Source organism: Phocoena sinus, chromosome 1, assembly GCF_008692025.1.
Source record: "Phocoena sinus isolate mPhoSin1 chromosome 1, mPhoSin1.pri, whole genome shotgun sequence".
Classification (NCBI taxonomy): domain Eukaryota; kingdom Metazoa; phylum Chordata; class Mammalia; order Artiodactyla; family Phocoenidae; genus Phocoena; species Phocoena sinus.
The window spans coordinates 63,134,459-63,156,711 of record NC_045763.1 but is presented as its reverse complement, the minus strand read 5'-3'; the positions used below and the strand labels follow the sequence as shown (position 1 = coordinate 63,156,711).

The following is a 22,253-nucleotide window of genomic DNA, read 5'->3' as shown; positions in this document are numbered from 1 at the left end:
CCAGCCCACAGTTCTTACCTCTTTACTTACCATCAAGGCTGGTATTTTAATAGATAAGATAATAAAAATGGTAAATGAGTGAATATATGATTTTTGCATAGAGTTATCTAAAAGGGAAATTACTTTGTTCTTCCTCTCCTTTATTCAATAGTCACTTCCCGAGTGCATACCCTGTAGCTGTCACTATGTAAAGAATACAAAGATTTAAGTTAGTTCTTGCCCAAAAGAAGCTCACCATTGACTCATACTGTTATTTAAACCACCACAAAATGACAATTTCTTTTAAAAATGAGAAATATCCATTCAGCTCTGACTTAAATAAAAGAGCTCCAATGGGAACATCATGAAAAGATATTTATGTTCAGCCATTCAATTAATTACACCCCCACTAACCTGGGCTACTCAATCACATAGCAGGTAAATGCAGATACTGAATAGATGAGGAGGAGAAGCTACTTTGCAGCTATAGAATTCAAATAAAATACTTTTGTTTTGACCACAATCTGCTTTATTATTTTGTTTGAAAAGCACAAGATGGTATATATTTGAAAAAAGTTAACCTATAATGGAGAGTTTCTCAACCTAGGGTAATTTTTGCCACCCCTCTACACTGGTCCACACAGCATTTAGCAATGTCTGAAGAAATTTTGGTTATCACAGCTACTGGCATCTACTGGTGCTACTGACATCTAGTAACTAGAGACCTGGGATGCTGCTAAACATTTTCCTATGCACAGGGCAGTCTCCACAACAAAGAATTACCTGGCCCAAATTATTTAAAATGCCTAGGTTAAAGACGACATACAGATAACCAAGAGGCACATGAAAAGCTGCTCAAGATCACTAATTATTAGACAAAATGCAAATCAAAACTACAATGAGGTATCACCTCACCCTGGTTAGAATGGGCATCATCAGAAAATCTACAAACAACAAATGCTGGAGAGGGTATAGAGAAAAGGGAACCCTCTTGCACTGTTAGTGGGAATGTAAATTGATACAGCCACTAAGGAGAACAGTATGGACGTTCCTTAAAAAACTAAAAGTAGGGGCTTCCCTGGTGGCGCAGTGGTTGAGAGTCCACCTGCCGATGCTAGGGGACACGGGTTCGTGCCCTGGTCTGGGAAGATCCCACATGCCGTGGAGCGGCTGGGCCTGTAAGCCATGGCCGCTGAGCCTGCGCGTCCGGAGCCTGTGCTCCACAACGGGAGAGGCCACAACAGTGAGAGGCCCGTGTACCACAAACAAACAAACAAAAACAACTAAAAACAGAACTACCATATGACCCAGCATCCCACTACTGGGCATATACCCTGAGAAAACCATAATTCAAAAAGACACACGCACCCCAATGTTCACTGCAGCACTATTTACAATAGCCAGGTCATGGAACCAACCTAAATACCCACCAACAGATGAATGGGTAAGGAAGATGTGGTACATATATACAGTGGAATATTACTCAGCCATAAAAATGAATGAAATTGGGTCATTTGTAGAGATGTGGATGGACCTAGGGACTGTCATACAGAGTGAAGTAAGTCAGAAAGAGAAAAACAAATATCATATATTAATGCATATATGTGGAATCTAGAAAAATGGTACATGTGAACCGGTTTGCAAGGCAGAAATAGAGACACAGATGTAGAGAACAAATGTATGGACACCAAGGGAGGAAAGTGTGTGTGTGGGGTGGTGGTGGTGGGATGAAATGGGAGATTAGGATTGACATGTATACACTAATATGTATAAAACAGACAACTAATAAGAACCTGCTGTATAATAAATAAATAAATAAATAAAATTTAGGAAGTAAAAAAAAAAAAGAAATTACCCAGCCCATAAAAACCAACCACCCCATACCCTGGGGCCTCCTGACTTCTGAGATGGCCCACACTCTGCCTGTGGAATGTGTCCTAGGTGGTTGAATATATATATATATATATATATATATACAGATATATATATATAATATATATCTGAATCACTTTGTTGCATACCTGATATTTAATACAATAATGTAAATCAACTATAATTCCATAAAAAGTGCCTAGGTTGAGAAACCTTTCTATAAAGAAATATTCTCCCCCCCCAACAAATATCCCAAGCTTTGTAGTTCTCATAACGACCTGCAAATCACCACTATAGGCCAGTTTAAGTTGGCAAGGTTCTCCAAGCTTAAACTAGTTTAATTCAAATAGAGACTCAATTATGGCCCAAGTTTAAGAGCTATTATTCATATGTCCTGTTTAAAAGGGCTTCCTGACGGACTCTTTCAGGGATTACAAAGTACTCTCATTAGATCTAATTAGGTCCTGGGACATGTCTTGCCTAAAATTTCTCATGCCTACACAGTAATAGAATGAAAGATGTATCTGGGTTTACTTGCTATCAGAAAATAAACCTGAATTTATATTCAATTTTTTTCCAAAATAATCTCATTTACACTGTCGATTAAAAATCAAGTTTATTAAACAAAAGAAGCATAAGAATCTTCCTTACAACATTACCCTTCCAAGCCCCCTGGGGTCAGAGGACATGAAAAACAGGGGATGTAAACCAGTCTAGTTAAAGGCATAATCAATTATTAAAGTCAGGCTCCACCTTTCTCCTTCAATATTCGTCACCACATTTCTTCAAATATTTGAAGTTGAGCTCTGAAGACAAAGTAAGAGCACATGATTCAAGAGGAAGTAGTAGTAGTAGTAATTCATTCCAATGTCAATTCCTAAAAACTCTGACCAAGGGATTATCGTACTATACCCACTCCAACCCTCATTATTTAAAATGTTCCAACAATGCTGCTACCTATTCTCAATACTTATTAAAAAACAACCAAATAAAAATTCTACTAAGGAACAATGTGCTATCTGAGCTGGGAGGTGTTCTTTCTTTCATTTCATTGTTCTTTGTTTTTGTTCTGGTTTTCTCTCAGGAGACAAGACTTATAGGATTTAAGTCTCTGCTTGAAAGAAATCTAGGACCTCAAAAGCAAATACTAGAAACCCTGTAAAATCCTCTCAGATATATGCCCATAGAAAGGTTGAGGAGAAAAGAAAGTAATAAAAGCTTTGAAAATAATTTCCCTTCCCAGTCAGAAGGACAGTGAAAGTACATGCAGTAATAAGGCTACCCCACTCAGCATTCTTGCACTCACTTTAAATAATAGTGATGCACATGTAAATAAGCTTTCCAATTGTCCATGCATCTATAAACTAGGTTCAATTATTGCTTCCTCTGGATGGGTTTTGTGAGATTTAAGTGTTTTGTGATCAGTGAATGGAAGTTGAGATAAAAACTAGAAATAAAGAAAATAAACTCTTTGCCTTTAAAGAGAAGTGGTCCCAGTTTCCTTTCACAAGCCTGAAGGGTTGTTGTACATATTAAAACTGCTGCGTAGCTCCATCCCTGGTCACAGATTCCCCCCTCCTTCCCCCCCTCCTCACTGAAGATGTCAGATCTCTGAGAAACAGCGGTTACAAAAGGATGTTTTTCACAGCTTGTACTAGAAAATGCTGCCACCCCATCCCTGCATAAAACAGCACTAAACTGAGTCACAATGCTGGAAGCTGTGCCTTCTGCTTCTCTTCAATGGAATCTAGATAATTTCTAGTGAAAATACTAAATAATACTGCTGAGTTTGGCCTATGTATACGACATGTCGATTCTTCTAATTCCCCGTTTGCCCTAGATAATTTTAAGCTTTATCCATTAGTGTACCACGCAAGAGAGAAAAACGCAGTTAACAAGACAACAGTGTTACCTAGGTATCTGGCTTCAGCGTTAGCAAGAGTCTGTCATTTGACAATTATTTCCCTAGCATACCAGACGGTAAAGAAAATGTTTCCATTCATCCGCAAATGACTAACATTTTATTGATGTTTCAAAACGCGGTTGAATACTGTTGCACTCTCAATTTCCGAGCCGGATTTGAGAGTTAAGTTTGAATACTAGTAACATCAGCAACTCCTGCTGCAAACGGCTCGGGCCTTGGAGTGTCACTTGTCACTTCAGCAGAGAGGTGATGCTGGTTAGGGGCTCTTCGATCAGTCAGTCTGGGTGGTCACAGGTGATGGGAACCTTTCCCTTTCCCCATATATCCTCATGCACTGCGATAAAAATCACTCTGAGCACCGCTACCGCCAAGCAAAACGACTCCCTGCCTGCCTCGTAAAGAGCTCAGTCTGGGGAGGCAGCCGGGGGCTGACCCCTGCAGAGATTATTGCTTCTGCGCTATGCCAAAGGACCCTGCTAGCATTATGGAAAACGAGTTAGGGATGTGCGAGGTTTTGCTGTATTTATTTCCTCCAAGGGATGAAGGACTGGGATCAGCCGAAGAAAATCTTCCAAGACTGCTTAAGGGGGATAGGGTTGGAGGAAGGGGAGGGGTGAGCATATTTTTTAATTACTTGTTTCTCTCCTTCACCTCCCCACTCTGCTTCCCAAACTCCTCACTGAGCAAGATTGATCGGCGTAACTGCTATCGACTCTAGCCTCGGTTCTCGCATTGATCTGCGAATGGACTGGAATAGCTAAAGGATCCTGAATCTGGAAAGGAGTTCAAGAAGGGAAGAAGTAAAAAAGGGTAGGCGGCGGCCCCATGCCCAGCACCTCACTCTGCCTTGGGCCAGGACAGCGGCTCGCAGCGTAGGGGCGAGCTGCTACGTGGATGCGGCGGCGTAAGAAGAGAGGGTAGCCGCTCTGCGCCGCGGAGTAGGAAGCCTATCCAAACGGGTTTGGAGGCTGTTAAAAAATATAAACCTGTGACTCGTTAAACCCGGTAACTTTGCCCTGCCTAGATTTGAACGCGCTGATCATTCCGCCTGCTAGGCTCAAACGGGTTAAACTGCCTCTTACATAACAAGACTGCCTGGCTGCACACAATTAAAACGCTTGATTGCAGTCTCTTCCCGACTCCATCCCTTCACGACCCTCCCTGCCCCTCCCTGTGCGCCTGCGTGCCGCGCGCGTACAGGCCCCGCGAGCTTGACTCGCGCGCATACACGGGCGCGCGCTTACTACACACTCACACGTCCACGCGCTCTCCACTTTGACTATACCTCTCACACACACACACACACACACAATTTAGTGTCAACATGCACGAGGTGCGGGATGTAGGGGGACCACCGTCCAATCCTTAGCGACTGACCCATTAGACGCGCCAGCTGCTCTACCGCCAGGCCTTGCAAGCACCCCCATCTTGTCCCCTCAAAAAGCAGCCCCTCCCCCCCCGTCACCGTCCCTACCTATATCCGAAAAGAGGTAAAGAGTGAACTAGTTGGCCGCTTGTCAACTGTAGCGCGGCCGCCCCGGCGAGATTGGAAAGAAAAGAAACAACACCACCTCACAGTCCCTGGCGTCATGATGGCGCCGACCACAACTTGGAGGACTTAAAAGTTACGGTGCCTCAAGAGGTAAAACGCACCGAAGAGGGAAAGCAAAGCGCCCCTCTGCTCTGTTCACCTCAGCCCCGACAAGGAGACTTTTCTAGCAAAGCATCACTCTAGTGCTTATGACAGGAAGGGAAGCGTTCTGTCCCCGATGCATCTCTTTTTTCCTCTCAGTTTGCATAATTGTGATATACCTCTTCCTGAATTTTTTTTTTTCGTTTTCTTTTTTTTCTTCCCGCCACCCCCCGCCCCCCGCCCCAATTCGTTTCCCCCCTCCCTGCTGCATCCCCAGTCTCCGGGCGGGGTTGCTAAGGAAACGGCCGCTTGGCAACGCGCGCGAGCCTGGGGCCGCCGGCCGCCGCTGCGCCCCGCGCTGCTTCTGCTGAGGGTGCAGCCGCGATTACAGCCGCCGCCGCTGCCGCCGCCGCTCGTCCAGCCTCCGCCGCCGCCGCTCCTCCTCCCTCACTCGCCGGCGCGCTCGCCTTCTCGCTAGATAGTGCGCGAGCCGCCCGAGAATTAGCCATACTCCGGACTCGGCCAAAAGCTACCGAGAGGAGGTGTAGTGTGGTGCTAGGGGGTGGGAGGGGAGGGAGGGAGGGAAAGCAAAGACGAGGAGGAGGGGAGGCAAAAAAGAGAGAAACAACACCCAACAACTAGAGGGGGGTGGGGGGGAAGAAAGAAAAGAAACCCACCCATCCACCAAATTAAAAAAAAAAAAAAATAGAAAAAAAAAATCCTGTGGCGCGCTGCCTGGTTCCCGGGAAGACTAGCCAGCACCAGGGGGTGGGGGAGTGCGAGCTGAAAGCTGCTGGAGAGTGAGCAGCCCTAGCAGGGATGGACATGATGCTGTTGGTGCAGGGTGCTTGTTGCTCGAACCAGTGGCTGGCGGCGGTGCTCCTCAGCCTGTGCTGCCTGCTACCCTCCTGCCTCCCGGCTGGACAGAGTGTGGACTTCCCCTGGGCTGCTGTGGACAACATGATGGTCAGAAAAGGGGACACGGCGGTGCTTAGGTAGGAAGAACGTCGTGCTTTTTCGTACTTGTCTCAGTCTGTCTTTCTGTCTCTCCACCTTTCTTGCCTTCTTTTTAAACCAAGTAATGATGCTGGTGGTGATCACTATCAAAAGACTACATTTCAGGAAATTCAGTTGCTGATTCTGCGTGGAGCCATGGCCCCTTAACCCCGGGGCAGGTAGCAAGCCGGACTGGTGATGCTAAAGCACTTTGCCGGAACGACAGGTAGCCCGGGGATGAGTGAAGTGTGAGGTTTAAGAGGGGCAGGTGCCACTTGGAAACTAAATTCACAAGGTCTCTGTTTTATTGTCATGGGGTACTCTTGGAGAGTCTGACAAGTTTACCAGGTTGTTTCTATTTTACTGCAGCCTAAGCGACTTTTTCAAACTGATGGCTGGCTCCCTGCTCCTATGTATTTTCCCTCTCACTTGGACACTTAGGCTCAATTTCTCCCTTTTCAGTTTTCTTTCTTTCCTCTTACCGCTTCCTCCCTTTTCTTTTTCTCCCTTCGTTTTCTTTTCTTTTTTCCATCTCCCCCCTTCTTCCTTTGCCTCTTTTCATTCCTTTTTCCTCCCTTTTTTCTCCTCATATTTTCTTTTTTTTATCTCCACCACTCTAATTTCTCACCTCTTATTTAACCCACTTTTCTCCACTCTTTACCTTTCTCCATTCCCCATTTTTCTTCTTCATTAATATCCCCGTTCTGTGATCTCTCTCTCTCTCTCTCTCTCTCTCTCTCTCTCTCTCTCTCTCTCTCTCTCTCTGTCTCCCTCTGTCTCTCTCTCTTTCTCTTTTTGACTCACATTTCCCATCTCTTTCCTCATATCGGTTCCCATCCCTGTCAGACACACGTATGTTCCCTCTAACCCCTTCCAGTACCATTTTCTCACCCTCACAAATCTCTCTTTCTTAACCACACTCCCTCACATACTCTGTTTCACATTCTCACACATGCTGGCACTTCCATACTCTCCCTAACAACCACTTTCACGTTCAGATTCTCTTCTACTGTCTAAAAGGCACACGCTACTTCACTGTTCCACACATTGTCACTCACACATGTGTACACACAGTCTCTCTCTTTCCTCTCTCTATCCCCTCATCTTTCCCTTTTCCTCTCTTTTCCCATTTTAAGTTTTGCTTTTGCTCACTCTCCCTTCTTCCCTTCTTTTCCCCAAGCTTGAGCATCAAAATGTTTTGTCATTAATGAACATCCATAGACTAATTTTATCTTTAAACAACACTGCAGATAAGCTTCTAGAAACATTTTTTCTCCTGTGAAAATATAAATTGATAATCAGCGGTGCTTAGATCTAAACAAGGCTAAATGCCCTTATTCCTTCATTTCCCATTGCCCTCCCTTCACCCCATGACACTTCCACCTGACATATATCTCAAATCTCCCTGAAAGATCTTCTTTCTCTCCACTGGGTGGTAGTTGGCTTGTAAGTGCAGGTTGCACAAAGTCAGTATATGTGGCATGTCTAAGGTGAAACCGAGTGGGCTATGTTTTATTTGAGTCATGCAATATATTTTAAATTTAATGATCTGGGATCTGGGTGTGGTAAATGATTTACACCTTCTAAAACATGCTTATGAGTCCAAATTCATCTGGAATACTATTGTAGTTTCTAATATACATTAATAACGTGCTTTTATAATATATGCTATCTCTACTGTAAATGCAAAATGCCACTGGATGTATACAAAAGTAACAAATGATTTGTTATAACTTAGTAAAATACCTTTCATTGTTGGTAAAAGAGATGAACTTTTGGTCACACACAGGATATAAATTAAATTCTTGTTTATGTTCTTTATATTAAGTTTGTTTTGGAAGTTTAAACAACAGTAAGGATGAAGTGCTATCTTTAGAGGTTGCAAACACTTATCATTGGAGCTGCGATCTATATGTTTGTAGCAGCATATTGCCTATTTGTAATGAGCATTAACACTTTCAATCTAAAGGATTTGATAGACTGCTTGTCTTTTAATGGTATATCTTAGGTGTTTTGTTTCTATTAAAATAACTGAACCCATGTTCTGCCTCTAGGAGACCTATGTTTAGTTCAGTCATTGCTTCCAATAGTGAAGCTTCTCTAACTAGTGGCACCAATATCCTTCCTGGTTTGTTGTTTTGGTGCAGTCCTCATTTACTTGTGTGCACTGTACCTCATCCATTTATATGCCATAGTCCTGAGTTTTGTCATATCTTAGTTTAGGGAACTTTTGACTTTTAAACTTTTAAAAGAGAATACAACCTCTGTCTCTTCTGAATAATGTTTCTAACCAATTACAATGTTTTTTAAAATAAACAGAATCTTTATTTTGTGTCATATGAAACAAATCCAATCTGCATTACTTTTTACTCAGAGTAATTTGCTTTCAGTAATTCTAGAATTCTCTAGGGAGTATCCTATTTTTTATCTTTTTTACATTGCCCACAGGTTTTAAACACTTTTAACGTGTATATTTATAAGAAATCCTCTTTCTCTTAAAAAAAGTGTTAAATTGTGTCAGTTATTTTTCTTGACTCATCTGCAACTGGTATTTGCTCTCTTCATAGACCAGTACAGAAGAGCTTAAGGACTAATTGAGTGTAAGTCAGGTGACATACTTTTCATCAAAAGTAATGACACAGAGTTATAGTTTATGTTTTCACTTTGGATACTTGGAATTGTGTTTGATCTAATTATCTAATTCATTAGAAAACAAAACAAACAAAACAAAATCTTCCCTAATACATACACACCCTCACGTCAAAGTACAGAAAGCTAGTACTCAAGAGAACACTTTACTGAATTACATGAATTCATTTATTAAGCTTTACACAGTATACTCTATTTTTAATGTAACACATTCCTCAAAGTATCTCTAATAAAAAGCAAATAGTGGCATAAAAGTTATCAAATAACTAAGTGCTAAAGGCCTGAAAGTGCAAACGTGTCAGTCAGTGACTCTGTTGCTTGTGGTTACGTTAATGAAACAGAAGTTTAAAGGTCAAATCATACGTTGTTATCTCCTAAATGCCAGAATGTCTGTTTTAGAGAAAAGAATCAAGAAAAGCAAAACTTCCCTTAAGTGGTGTTATCGTACAAAAGCGAATTCATTCTGTGATCCACAAACTGTATCTATCATTTTGTAAATCACCTTCTCTATTTGGCTTAAATAGAGGACTTATAATGAAGTTCCATTTAGTTATTTCAACATTCTTATCATTTTAACTTTGCCTCTTAAGGTTAGTGAAGCAATATATTAAATGTCAAAATGTCCATTATTTCTAATAATGATATTCACTGATAAATCTCTGAAGGATTCATGTGAGGTATTTGGACATTCTTGATAAAGTATTTAATGATGCATCTATTCAATACAATAACTTTGGTACTTCCCTTACCTAAACTTTAAATGAATGCATGGATGTCTAGAATACATTGTAATTTGCTACCAATACAAATTAATATTTTCATTAACTTATGAGATACTAGATATTAGATTGCTACCACATTTAATACTTATTGCTATTTTATGCTTAACAGAGCTTGTTAATTTGTGTATGGAGAAATTAACTTCTTCTCTAGTCTTCAAATTGCATTTTAAAGTACATGGAAGATCTGAGTTAATGCTTCATGAGGTGACATAGCAAAGAACAGGAGATGCTAGAACCACATTGGTCATGCTTCAGGACCCAGTGTTTCTAGACCTAGAAAATCAAGGGGAACATAATTCTGATCTGGCTCAATACATTAATTTCTGATGACTTTTTTTTTTTGTAGTTTTGAAGCTACTTTAATGTGAATCAGTCACTTTATTCTTACCTTATTAACAAATACAGTTATGTTAACATGTCCAAAAACATTTAATATTCTTTGGAGATAATGTAAGGAATAGCCTCATTTATATCATCCCAGTTTTTAAAAAGACATGTCATTTTTAAGCTAGTTCTTTCATCTGTTTCTACTTCAACTCATCTATGAATTTTGTATATTTTAAGCTGCCATCCTGATATGAATTCAAAATATCCTATTCTCTGTTTGTCATGCTTTAATCGAAGGAAGGAAGGAAGGTTCTTTTCTTAAATGTGATATCTTCTTTAGCAAAGTTGAACACAACTTTGTCATTTTAATGCAATAGATTTGAATGGAAGTTATATGAGATCCTAATAATGATATTGTAATAAGACAGAAGACTTTTGCTTCAAGCATACAGTATAGAGCACATTTATGCAGAAGATATTTCCATTGGAAGTCACAAAACTTTTACAAGTAGATTTATAAATGGATATGACAAGCATTTATTACTTCTCAGCCTATTTGTCCAATACATTTGCCTTTTGATTACGTTAATTAGTTTTGGTTTAAAATGTATGCTATTGGATACAAGAAAGTAAATGATTTATGTATGAGAATGCAGAATTACCAATAACAATAGAGTCGATTATACTGTACTTTTGGAATATCATTGAAGAGTCTCTTCAGTGAGACTCTTCAAACTCATCTGTTAAGTCATCCCTACACATTGATGCATCACATATTCCAAATGTACTGTTCAACTATATAGGCATTTTCAGTTTAGAACATTAAGGCACTATTTAAAAACCTACATCCTTATTAAATAGTGTCATTGAACAAATATTTTTAAAATTCTGAGGTTTTTTTTCCTTCTTTAAAGGAGAAGTGGTAATAGTCATGCTGAGTCATTTTGGAAAAATGCACTCCAAAATATGGAATAAAATGCTACAGTGTTACCTGTAGTGATTTGCAGAGCTGTTCTATTAGCATGACACATTACTTGATACATTAATACACAATCATTCATTATATTAAAGAACAACATAGTATTTTTAAATTTTTTAGATACATTTATTTTTGTCCAATTTTTTTTAGTTTAGAAGATCTGATAAGCCCATGTGGTTATATGTCTTTGAGCACAAGCATATGTTAATGAACTACTTATTTTAAATAGATTGGATTTACAATTAAATAGCTCCATGAGATAAGTTAATTCTGAAATACCTGACTTTCAGAATGTTTGGAGAAATGTTCACATCCTGTATGTGACAGTTCTAGGCCTGATTAACCAGATCCAACCTTCATCCTTCTCCTATGCTGTGCTATTGGAGATAGATGATGAAGCTAATCCCCAGGCTGCATTTCCCAGTTGTCCATGTCAGCTGTCTTCAGGCTGTGGTTGTCCAATGGAAGGTAGTTTTAGGAGAAGGGAGGATATGATGAGTGAGAGGCCAAGGTGTTTCTCCCATCCTTCATTGCTTTGGGCAGTGTTCAGCAGTGTCTCCATCTCCCACTGGATAAACGGCTCTTGGGCTTCTGTATACTGCCTCACCCATTTGTTCTTCCATCCTAAAAGTAGCAATGGCTTCCTGCTGTTCTAACTGTTGGACTGTCTTATCATCATGTGTTCTTCTTTTCAACTTTTCCATCCTCTTTGCAATCAATTCCCTGCATTAAATTTCCTCTGTTTTAAATATTCAGAATGGTTTACATTTTGCTGGTAGAACCCTGATTGATACATGGTGAAAAGTAATAGTTTTAGTGATTTTAAATATATTGGGTTGAATTACTGTTTTGCTCATGGTAACATAAATGTTGCTTCCTAGAACTGGATATAATAGTTGTTTAAGGAGGTAGACATAGAACTATAACAACACTGAGGCATATTATGAAGAAGAAAAATGGATATTTGGGGTATTGTCCACACCCAGATTATGGTGAGCACAATAAACCAATTGTATAAATATTTAGTTAAATATATGATTGAATAATTAATTTCAGAAGAAAAATATAAAGATGCTATGCATGGGAAAATAAAGTAGTTGAAGAATATAAATTGGCAAGAATCAATAATACCTTTTTTTTTTTCCCCCCATTGAGCAAAAGAGAACCAGGGCTAAACTCTGTTTGTGGATATGTGGTCAAAATGCTGAACTAATTCCTACAGTGTTGACTATTGAAATCAATAGGAATTAAAGGCCTTTCTTTTATGTAGCTTAATACCTGAAGAGCAAATCAAAGTTTCCAGTTTCTTATGAAGTATATGATCATAACAGTACACATAGCCACTGTAGAAATTAGTCTCTCAAGCCATTTGAAACTTTTTGTTAGAAATCAGGTCACTTTTCTACCATATCCTATTCAAAATGTCATACACTAAGACATTGTAGACATCACATCACTAACATGGAAGAGCTAAGGGAAGCTTTATTAGTCGGTATTTGTTTTTACTCTCCCGCTTAACTGAGTATTAGATGATGTGGTGACCTTCCCCTTACATTCTTCAAAATTCTTTCTAAAAGATATTTTGTAGGTGTCTGGCTCCAATATAAACAAGCAGTCACCATAAAGTCCTACTTTTGGTGACTTTCCCCACATTTTTGCAGGAAAGATGGTAATTTAAAACCATAATTAATGCAATGACCATCTCTAAAGAATGCTCAAGAGAGGATTCCTGAGTTGGGAAGGAAGTCATGCTTAACTCATTCTTCTCAAAGTTTTGCTGATCCATTATAGATTGTCATGGACATTTTCTGTGTATACGAAAAAATAAAATGTATTGCTCCGTTTTTCCTTGGAACATCATATTACCTGCCTTTTGGCTTTTTTAGAGGAAACTTTAAATTGGACCACAGGCTATTTTGTCAGGTATTTTATGTGTTTCAAGTTCACCGATGGAAACAAACTTCCCAAACTACTAGAGAGTAAAATCTAGGATTTTTCTACATGGGCATTATCATTATCAAATTGGATTTTAATTAGTCCACTGTATCTAAAAATACAACGATTTACAAGATGTTGGAGAAATTTAATAGTAGTAAGAAGTTTTTTGACATTTTGTTAAAGTACTTTCTGTTTTTTACTGTATTAATTTTGGTTGTCAAAACACAAGGGTTTGTAAGCTCTGTGACTGTTGTTCATCTATTTCTAGGGCTTTAACGTTGAACCTTGCATATATCAGGCCAACATCCACTATATTTTAAATTAATGAATTTTTTGGAAGGATAAGCGAAGGATTAAATGTATTTGTTCCTTGGTTTATTAATTGTTTCAAATTTAATCATATTGTAATATCTTTAATACTATGATAGATCTGTGTGTTCATAGTGATTAAGTATTTTTTATCGAATCCATTTATCAGTGGTCTCTACCTTAAGTAATTCCTGCAGAAGTCCTAGTGGGTTGAGACACACACATTGGAATCATTCAGTGTCTTTAAATTCAGGACACAATCTACTAGTGGGTCTTGAAGAAAATGTACTGGATACTAAAACTATTTAAAAAAAATAAAATATACTAAAATAGGGTAGAAAGCATTTTACATAATAAAGATAAGTATCATTTAATTAAACTTTTATTTTGTGTGTTTGTGTGTGTGTACTGTGTCAAGATTATATATATATATATATATTTTATATATATATATATATATTTTACTGTGGGTTTCAGCAGAAAATGTTTGGAATGCAATGATACAGTTGTAAGATTATTGAGATGTACTTATAGTTTTAAGAAGATCTAAGATTTTAAATTATATAGGTAGGTTTTTGCTCTTTGCAATTATAATCAGCAGATAACAGGAACAGTTCGAAATTGCAAAATATCTGTTGTAACCTTCTGACATTTTTTCTGTTTCTACCTCAACTCATGGCGCCTCCTCTTCCTTTCTTCTAAGGCTTCAATTAAATAAAATCAATAAAGATACAGAGGTAGAGAGAATTGGCTATTTGCTTTGAATGAATAACTCTCAATTGTGAAAAGTAGTTACACTCCCCAAGCCAGAGCATAACTTTTGTATCATTCTGTCTCTCAGAGGTAGGTCAACATTACTTTATAAACCACAGAGTATTGATACCAACTGATAGAATTTTAATGTGGTCATGTGGCTTTGATTTATAATGTTGAGGAGGTTATCTATTAGCATTGTAGTTTCTAAGCCATATCAAGTTCTGAATCCTGACAGAGGACCTTTGATGCTCTTAAGCACCCAGCTGGCATGGAACTTGTTCTTTTAATCACTTTCTTTAGGAAAAGGGGAATATAGGAAAGGAGGAATTTGGCAGTGTTGCCAGCATTAAGTGTTGCTCTTTTGAACAGAAGCCAATACATTATACTTTCCAGATAGCTGATATTTGTTCAATTTAAGGAAGATGTTTATAACCCTTTTTGGTCCAGAAATAAATTGCTCTTCACTGAATTTCACTAAGTTGTTTGGACACAGGTCCAGTGCCCATGCAGAAGCTATAAGATAGGGCTTATTTAAAACTATAACTACTGCCATAAAGTATCGAAAGATTTTGGACGATTTAAAGGGCAATGGGAAAAAATGTGTTCTGTTGTCTTCGGAAACCGCTTTACTCTCATGCAACTAAAGTAAATTTAGAGATATTAAAAGGATTTAAGAGATATTATGAACATAAGAGTTATAATCAGAAGGCAGAGAGTATTGTTTGTATATTCTCTCCAATAACATCACATACTCTTGTATCAGAATATTACATGAATAAATCGAAGGGATCATAAAGTTTCCCTAATGTTATAGATATAATATTTCTTATAGAAGATCATACTTAGATATATCTGATTTGTAAATAACCTATTTTCAAATTAATGTCTTGGTACTTGATCAGCTAAATAGAAAATGGTATCTCTACTACTTAACATATTGCTGGCACATTGTTAGTGCTCAAAATCTGTTTTTATTCCTGTCCTGCCCCTAGGGGATATATGTATATGTATAGCTGATTCATTTTGTTATAAAGCAGAAACTAACACACCATTGTAAAGCAATTATATTACAATAAAGCTGTTAAAAAAATCTGAATGTTGAATGAAGGAATTGAAGGAAAGAGGGAGAAAAGGAGAGAGGAAGAAAGGGTGGGAAGAAAGTATGTTGCGATATATGAGTGACTTCTAATCAAAATCTAAAACTTTGGATCACTGGGATACATAAAATTCAGCCCATATTGTACTACATGGAATAATTATAATAGAAAGGAATGAATCTTATTTCATGTAATTCATTAAATAATTGGAATAATCTTAAGCCTACATCCTTCCCATGAGGAAGTGATATACATCGTACACACTGAAGTTCTGAAAAAGTATTTTACACTCAAGTATGTCTTCCTTCCATGTTACTAGTACATTTGTGTTTATTTTAAAAGATAGATAGTAGCATTTTATCTTGGCCTGTAGTTGGATCGGGGGCGAATTTGGGGGAATATGTTCACAAAAAGAAATTATATATGTCTTTGTGTAACTGCTCCCCTGTCTTCTTGAGCATATGTCACTGAACATTTTTCTTGCTCACACATCACTTATATGAAATAAGAGTTACTTTTGCTTATGCACAGGGTTTATCTTCTGTTGTAATTGTTTAGTTGCACTGAAACCTGTCATGCTTTGAGGTGTCTAGGATGGGAGTGAAGAGAGTGTGAATACCTACTGCTCTACTTACTGGCTATGTGACCTTGAATGAATGCCTTACCTTCTTCACTTCGTACCTCCCTGGCAGAATGACATGGATTATGTGAGATAATGCATGTAAAATGCTAACATATTATCTGCTATTTACTAAGCACTACATTTATATTAGCTAATAATTTTATCTGCTTTTCTTCTGCTAGTCTCAGTCTGAAATTCATTACTTACTGATATGGGTATATTTCTCCCCATGTAAATCATTTTACCAATCATTTGTGAACCCACTGTATAATATTCATTGAACATATATTTTTGTTGTGATGTTGTTAAAATAACACTTAAATAAAACCTTGTAATATCAAATGGTGAGCTGAACCTTGGTTCAACAGAAGACTGCAGGGAAAATTGAAATAGAGAAGTTTATTTCTCACAGGGCTTGGAGGAAGTACACGGCATACCTCCAGGGGTTGCATGGAGAGGTCAAGGCAGGTTGCCTGCAGAGAGAGTGGCAGGACCTGGGGCACATGACTTTATTAGGGTTCCTGGATGGGGTGCTTTTGGGTTCCCTGGCTAAGGCCAGACTGGTCCATTCAAACCAAAAAGAGTAGGGATCTAAGGGATGCACAAGGGGAAGGCACACGTGAGACAGAGGAGAATGTTGCTCACAGGGGCTGCTGGGGAAGTGATGTTGGGAGCTTACATTTGCTTGTTAGTCTTCTCACCTTATCTAGGACATGCACTGGCCGGAGGGGCTAGTGTCAGTTCAAGGTCCCTTTGGCCCACTTGGTGCCCACTTGGTCACACAAAGTGGATGCCCAGGCAGGAATAGCATAGAGTAGTTTAGCTAAATTTTGACATTTTATATTTTAAAGATTCTATTTAATGGGCATACTTGTATTTGTTGTTGTTGTTGTTGAGCCCAACAAGCAAGTGAGAGGACTCCAAATCTGGAAGTAGAAACACACCAAAAAGAGGGTTTATCTAATAGGGTGCAGACCCAGAGAACTCAGTAGCAGTGAAACCTCAAATTTTATTCTCAACAAACTGATGGTAATTTGATTCACTTACCAGAAGTAAGAGATCATTGTAATTGGATGTTCACATGAAACATCAAAGAGAAGAAAAAAATGAAAAGAGACAGAAGAGAAGAAATTAGAGGGATTAGAAAGTACAATGAGATGGCAGTGGAGGAGTTAGATTAACATTTGTGACAGAGTTTAGAATGGCAGAGGTGATAACTGGTGACAACATTGGACTTGTCGATAAGAAGGTTAAAATTTTAAAAAATGGCTATATAAGGCTTCCCTGGTGGCGCAGTGGTTGAGAGTCCGCCTGCTGATGCAGGGGATATGGGTTCGTGCCCCGGTCCCGGAAGATCCCACATGCCGTGGAGCGGCTGGGCCTGTGAGCCATAGCCGTTGAGCCTGCGCGTCCGGAGCCTGTGCTCCACAACGGGAGAGGCCACAACAGTGACAGGCCCATGTACCGCAAAAAAAAAAAAAAAAAAAAAAAAAAGAAAAAGGCTATATATTCTGGATAAGGTAGCAAATAATTATTCAGGGTTAGAGATGCCCTTATGGTTTCTTAAGGCATCTATATGTTATGCTGAAGGCAGTGCAGTTCAGAAGTAGTCTGTATGGGCAAGAACTTTCTGTCTATATTGCTATTTTTATCTACAGACAATATATTCAGTAGAAGCTCAGAAAATATGAATGCTTGCTCTAATACTGAACATTTGCCAAATGCACAGCAGAATGATTTAAGTTTATAATCATGATGGAGCCATCAACATCATGATTCAGATTCAACTAACACATATTAAGTACCAACTATATATGACATACTTTCACAACAATATGCAATGAGGTATTGCTTTTCCAGTTTTATAGCCAAGTAAGTTCAAACTTGAAAAAGTAATGTAACTTGCCCCCAGTGGAATAGGTAGTGGCTGAGCTGGAATTCCAATCTAGGTACTTTTATTCCAAGCTCCGTGACTTTATTATCTTGCATCTCTCCCTAAGAAAAGATCAAAATAATTGATAAATTTATTGCTTACTACACTATTGAACATTATTAAGCACAAGCTGCATTTTAGTTACTAAGTTGATAATGATTAAAAAAGTCAAGAAGATATGTCATGGATTTGATGAAAAATATGAAATTATTTTAAATGAGAGTAAGTACTTAGAATATATTACATAGTCATAAGTATTTACTAGTTGGAAAATAGTGAATTCTTAAAACTATAAATATTCTAGAAAAAAAAGAAACTCTCTCATCTCAAAATGATTTTATCCCTAATGATTACAAGCTACTGATAATACGAGAAAAGAAAATGAACAGCTTTTGAATGCCCTTTATAGTTAGGCATTATACATTGGTTACTTCCTCAAAACCTTGAAACAACCTACAGTTTTTCTCCTTTGTAAGTGGAGAAACAAACTCATAGAAGATGAAGATGAATATCTTTCTGAGCCTTAATACAGCTTGTTAATGGCATAACCAGGGGTTGATTCTAAGCCTATGAGTCTCCAAAGCCCTTGCTCATTTTTTTTTTTTTAAGCCATAATATTTCTTGGAGCTTTTTGTATACTGTAGTCCTTAACAGAAAGGAAAGGAGCCATTACTTGCTATTATATTCCAAGTCCCCAAATTAATCTTTTGAATGCTAATTCTGATGTAACTGAACAGCTGAATCAAGTTGAATTAGAACCCCCCACTTTGAAAAGGGTTAGGCAGCCTACAGTGTTGAGCACTGTTATTTCCCAAAATAGATGGGAAGATCAAAAAAAAAAAAATTCAGGGACCTATAAAAGATGCTTTTATTCCAATTTCATTAAACATGTCAGTAATATGTTAAGAGTCTTATGTTTAATTTCAGTTAATCAATAAAATGAAACGTTAGAATTAGATAGTTTTCCTTTTTCTGATAGCTGGTAGGAGTATGTAGATTTTTAGAGCATAATTGAACGAAAACTTGTTTTTATCTGATCCTGTGTAATTTAAGAATTTTCTTAAATGTGTTACATATCCACTTTCAGTAGATTTTATGTGTGCACCCAAGAGGAGAGTATACTTCATGACGACTTGTTCTTTGGTTACCCAAAGCTTTCCCAATATAAAGTCCTGTTTTTGTCTCGTATCATTCAAGAACATTTTCAACCCTCTGTAACCCAATTCTAACTCTTCCCTCTCTGAATTCCTACACCTATCCATTTTATTTTGTTTATTTTATCAATTTCACATTACAGTATATTGTTATCTATTTTGACTTTGCAAAAGACTGTAACAGCCATTGTCTTATATAATAGTCACTCACTTCTATTGTTGCAAATTCTTCAAGAACTTCGTATTTGTATAGAATATGTTTACTAAATTCTGAGATACTTGAATTGATTTTTTATTTTCCTTTCGTATTTCAGGAATTTGTTTTATATTTTTCCCATTCATTGTGTAGTTCTTTTTCTGTAGAAACGTTCTTTCAGACATTCATTCACCAATTTTTCAACATTATTTATTTATTTTACAATTTATTTATTTATTTAATTTTATTTATTTTTGGCTGCATTGGGTCTTCGTTGCTGCACGCAGGCTTTTCTCTAGCTGTGGCTTTTCTCTAGAGTGGAGGCTACTACTCTTCGTTGTGGTGCGCGGGCTTATTGCTGTGGCTTTTGTTGCAGCACAGGGTTCAGTAGTTATGGCATGTGGGCTCAGTAGCTGTGGCTCATGGGCTCTAGAACATGGGCTCAGTAGTTGTGGTGCACGGACTTAGTTGCTCGGCAGCATGTGGGATCTCCCCAGACCAGGGCTCAAACCCGTGTCCCCTGTGTTGGCAGGCAGATTCTTAACCACTGAGCCACCAGGGAAGCCCAACATGTTTATTGAGTGCCTGTCATATGCTAGACACTTTCTATGAGTTTGAGATACAGTGATATAAGAGATAAGGTCTTGTCTATTGAATTTATGTTCTAGTTCAACCTGTGTCTTTAAACAGTGTTGTGTAGAAAACTTATATTTGACTTTTTACTTCACCAGCTATTAGTTCTGTGGTCACAGGCAAGTTATGTGGGTTTTATGAGACTCAGTTTTCTTGTCTATAAAATAGAAATACTTATAGCTACTCCTATACTTTTCTAAATCCTACTAATAATGCATGTGAATGTATTCACAGTATTCAGTATTCAGCACATAGTTGGTGCTCAATGTCAGTGTCTTTTCTTTCTCTCTTTCCCACGCTTGCTTTAATATTATAGATGTAATTTACAGCCAGGACTATCTAGTTAAAGGAATTGTTACATGTTATATTGTGCTTCCTGTGTTTCTGTTTGTTACCTAATATCTTCTGAGGCTCACCTACTTTTAGTGCAAGGCAGCTCTGTGGTACCTTGAAAAAGTAGAGTTAATCTGAACATATGATGACATTATTCATCTTATTTCTATTTCTTGGAATCATTTTTTTCTTCATCTGAGTTGCTTTGCCTTTGTACTCTCCTCTCTTTTCTACTTTTGTACATGGATTTTCCCCTAAATTTATTGTTAGTTTTTGACATATTCTGAATGTCCATGAAGAATGTATTTTCTTCCTGACAGTTGCTTCTGTTTGAATCTAAACCTTCTTGTCATCATTATATGTTTCTTCTAAAATCCCACACTTTTCTCAATGTACTTACATTATCATTTTTCTTGGTTGGAAGGGTAATTTATAAGGAACACTTTGTAATTATCACCTGTTCCTCTGTTTGATCAACAGAGCAAACAGTATTTGAAATTATTCTGCCAATAATTCTTCATTGAAATAGTACTTCCCTGCTTTAGCCACTTCATTTTATGAATTAATTTGACCTTCTACTCCCAATAGAAAGTATAACACTTCTCTCTAATTTCAATAATTGATGAGCTGATTTTCTGACTTCCTGGGCATTCTAAAAAAATCTCATCATATTTGACATGTATAATCCCTGATTTCTGGCAGACAATTTTTAAACTATTCTATATCACCTAGCTTCAAGTAGCATACAATTTGCATGATTTTATATGGGGAAATCACTAAAATGTAAATTATTGTTAATTTTCTTCATTTACATTAAAATCTCTATTCACCTCTCTTCTCCTATACAAGAATACTGTGCTTTTTCAAATTCCTTCTAAACCTTTCAATATCTTCATCATTTTTCTACTTCCAGCTACCTATACATAGGCTTTTAGGTTGGGCTCTTTTTAAAAAAGCATCATATTTCTTTGAATCATTAAAAAAACTTGGATCAGGAAACTGATTAAGATTAGTTACCTCTCTATAAAGTGGGTTAATGATAATATCCAACCTATAGGTTATGAGAATTAAATGAGATAAGGTTTGCATATGGTACAAAATAAACAATAAATTTTAGCTATAATGATTTTTATAAATATCATTAACAATAGACCTTCATTAATAATTTAGGGGATTAGCTGACAGCAGCCAAAATCAAGATCCTCTGGTAATATGTTTACTTCTATACACTGCAGGATACTTTAGGGACTTATTTCATTAATTATTCTTTATTTTAGATAGGTCTTCTTTCTATTGCCCTATCTTTTGTGGGACTTTCTTCTCCTTAACAGGTGATTTTCCAAAATGGCTTTTCAGTAATTTCCAAGTTCTATTCATTTTCTAAATGTAGCTCAATGCTAATTGTTTTCATGGAATCTTTATTAATTGCTAAGAATTTAAGAGATGAAAGAAAAATGTAAACACATGGGGGTATATATATCCCCAAATTTATATACACAAATATATACATACATGTACATATTTAAAAATTTATTTATTTCACACTTTTGTAAGCCCAGATAATTACCTTGCATTATTGCTGGACTGAACAAAATATGTTTGGTGAACATAAGCAGCTCCTTTCTTGTATTTTAGTTATTTATATACATGTTTTATAGGATACCTCTACCCGACTCTAGGCCTTGAGAAGGAAGAATTGTTCCCTTAATTGCCCTTGTATCCCCTGGGGCCTTGGACATCTTGGTGAGTAGAAAAATATTCGTGGAAATAAGTAAATGAATCTACAAAAAAACAGTTTCTCACAATAGAGTTTTGCATGTTTGGTTTATGAAGTATCTATTTATGAGATACAGATATTTTTAATTTGTTAATTTATTATAGTTTGCTGTTAATTAACATTTTATACACAAGTCCCTCTTGGAGTAGAGGTTGAGGTGAATATATATCCACATCTCCATTCCTTAGTGTTCATTTTAGTGTTATATAGATCACTTGCCAGAAATTTTATGAGACAGGGGGACATGTTTGCCTTGTAAATATTACTGCCGTACTCCAGAAAATATTAATATCAATAACATTATAATGATACAATAACATGGATGGGAAATAGTCGCACCAAAGATCATTTAAGGAATTAATCA

General features: G+C 37.5%; 1 protein-coding gene across 1 annotated transcript in view; it reads left to right on the top strand.

Moving 5' to 3' along the window:
- The first annotated feature begins 6,108 nt into the window (after window positions 1-6,108).
- NEGR1 (neuronal growth regulator 1) overlaps window positions 6,109-22,253 on the top strand; it is a 949,639-nt gene continuing 933,494 nt past the window's right edge. Inside the window, exon 1 of the mRNA XM_032640366.1 lies at window positions 6,109-6,403. Within this exon, the coding sequence (XP_032496257.1) occupies window positions 6,228-6,403 (176 nt within the window). The 5' untranslated portion in view covers window positions 6,109-6,227. The remainder of the gene's footprint in view (window positions 6,404-22,253) is intronic.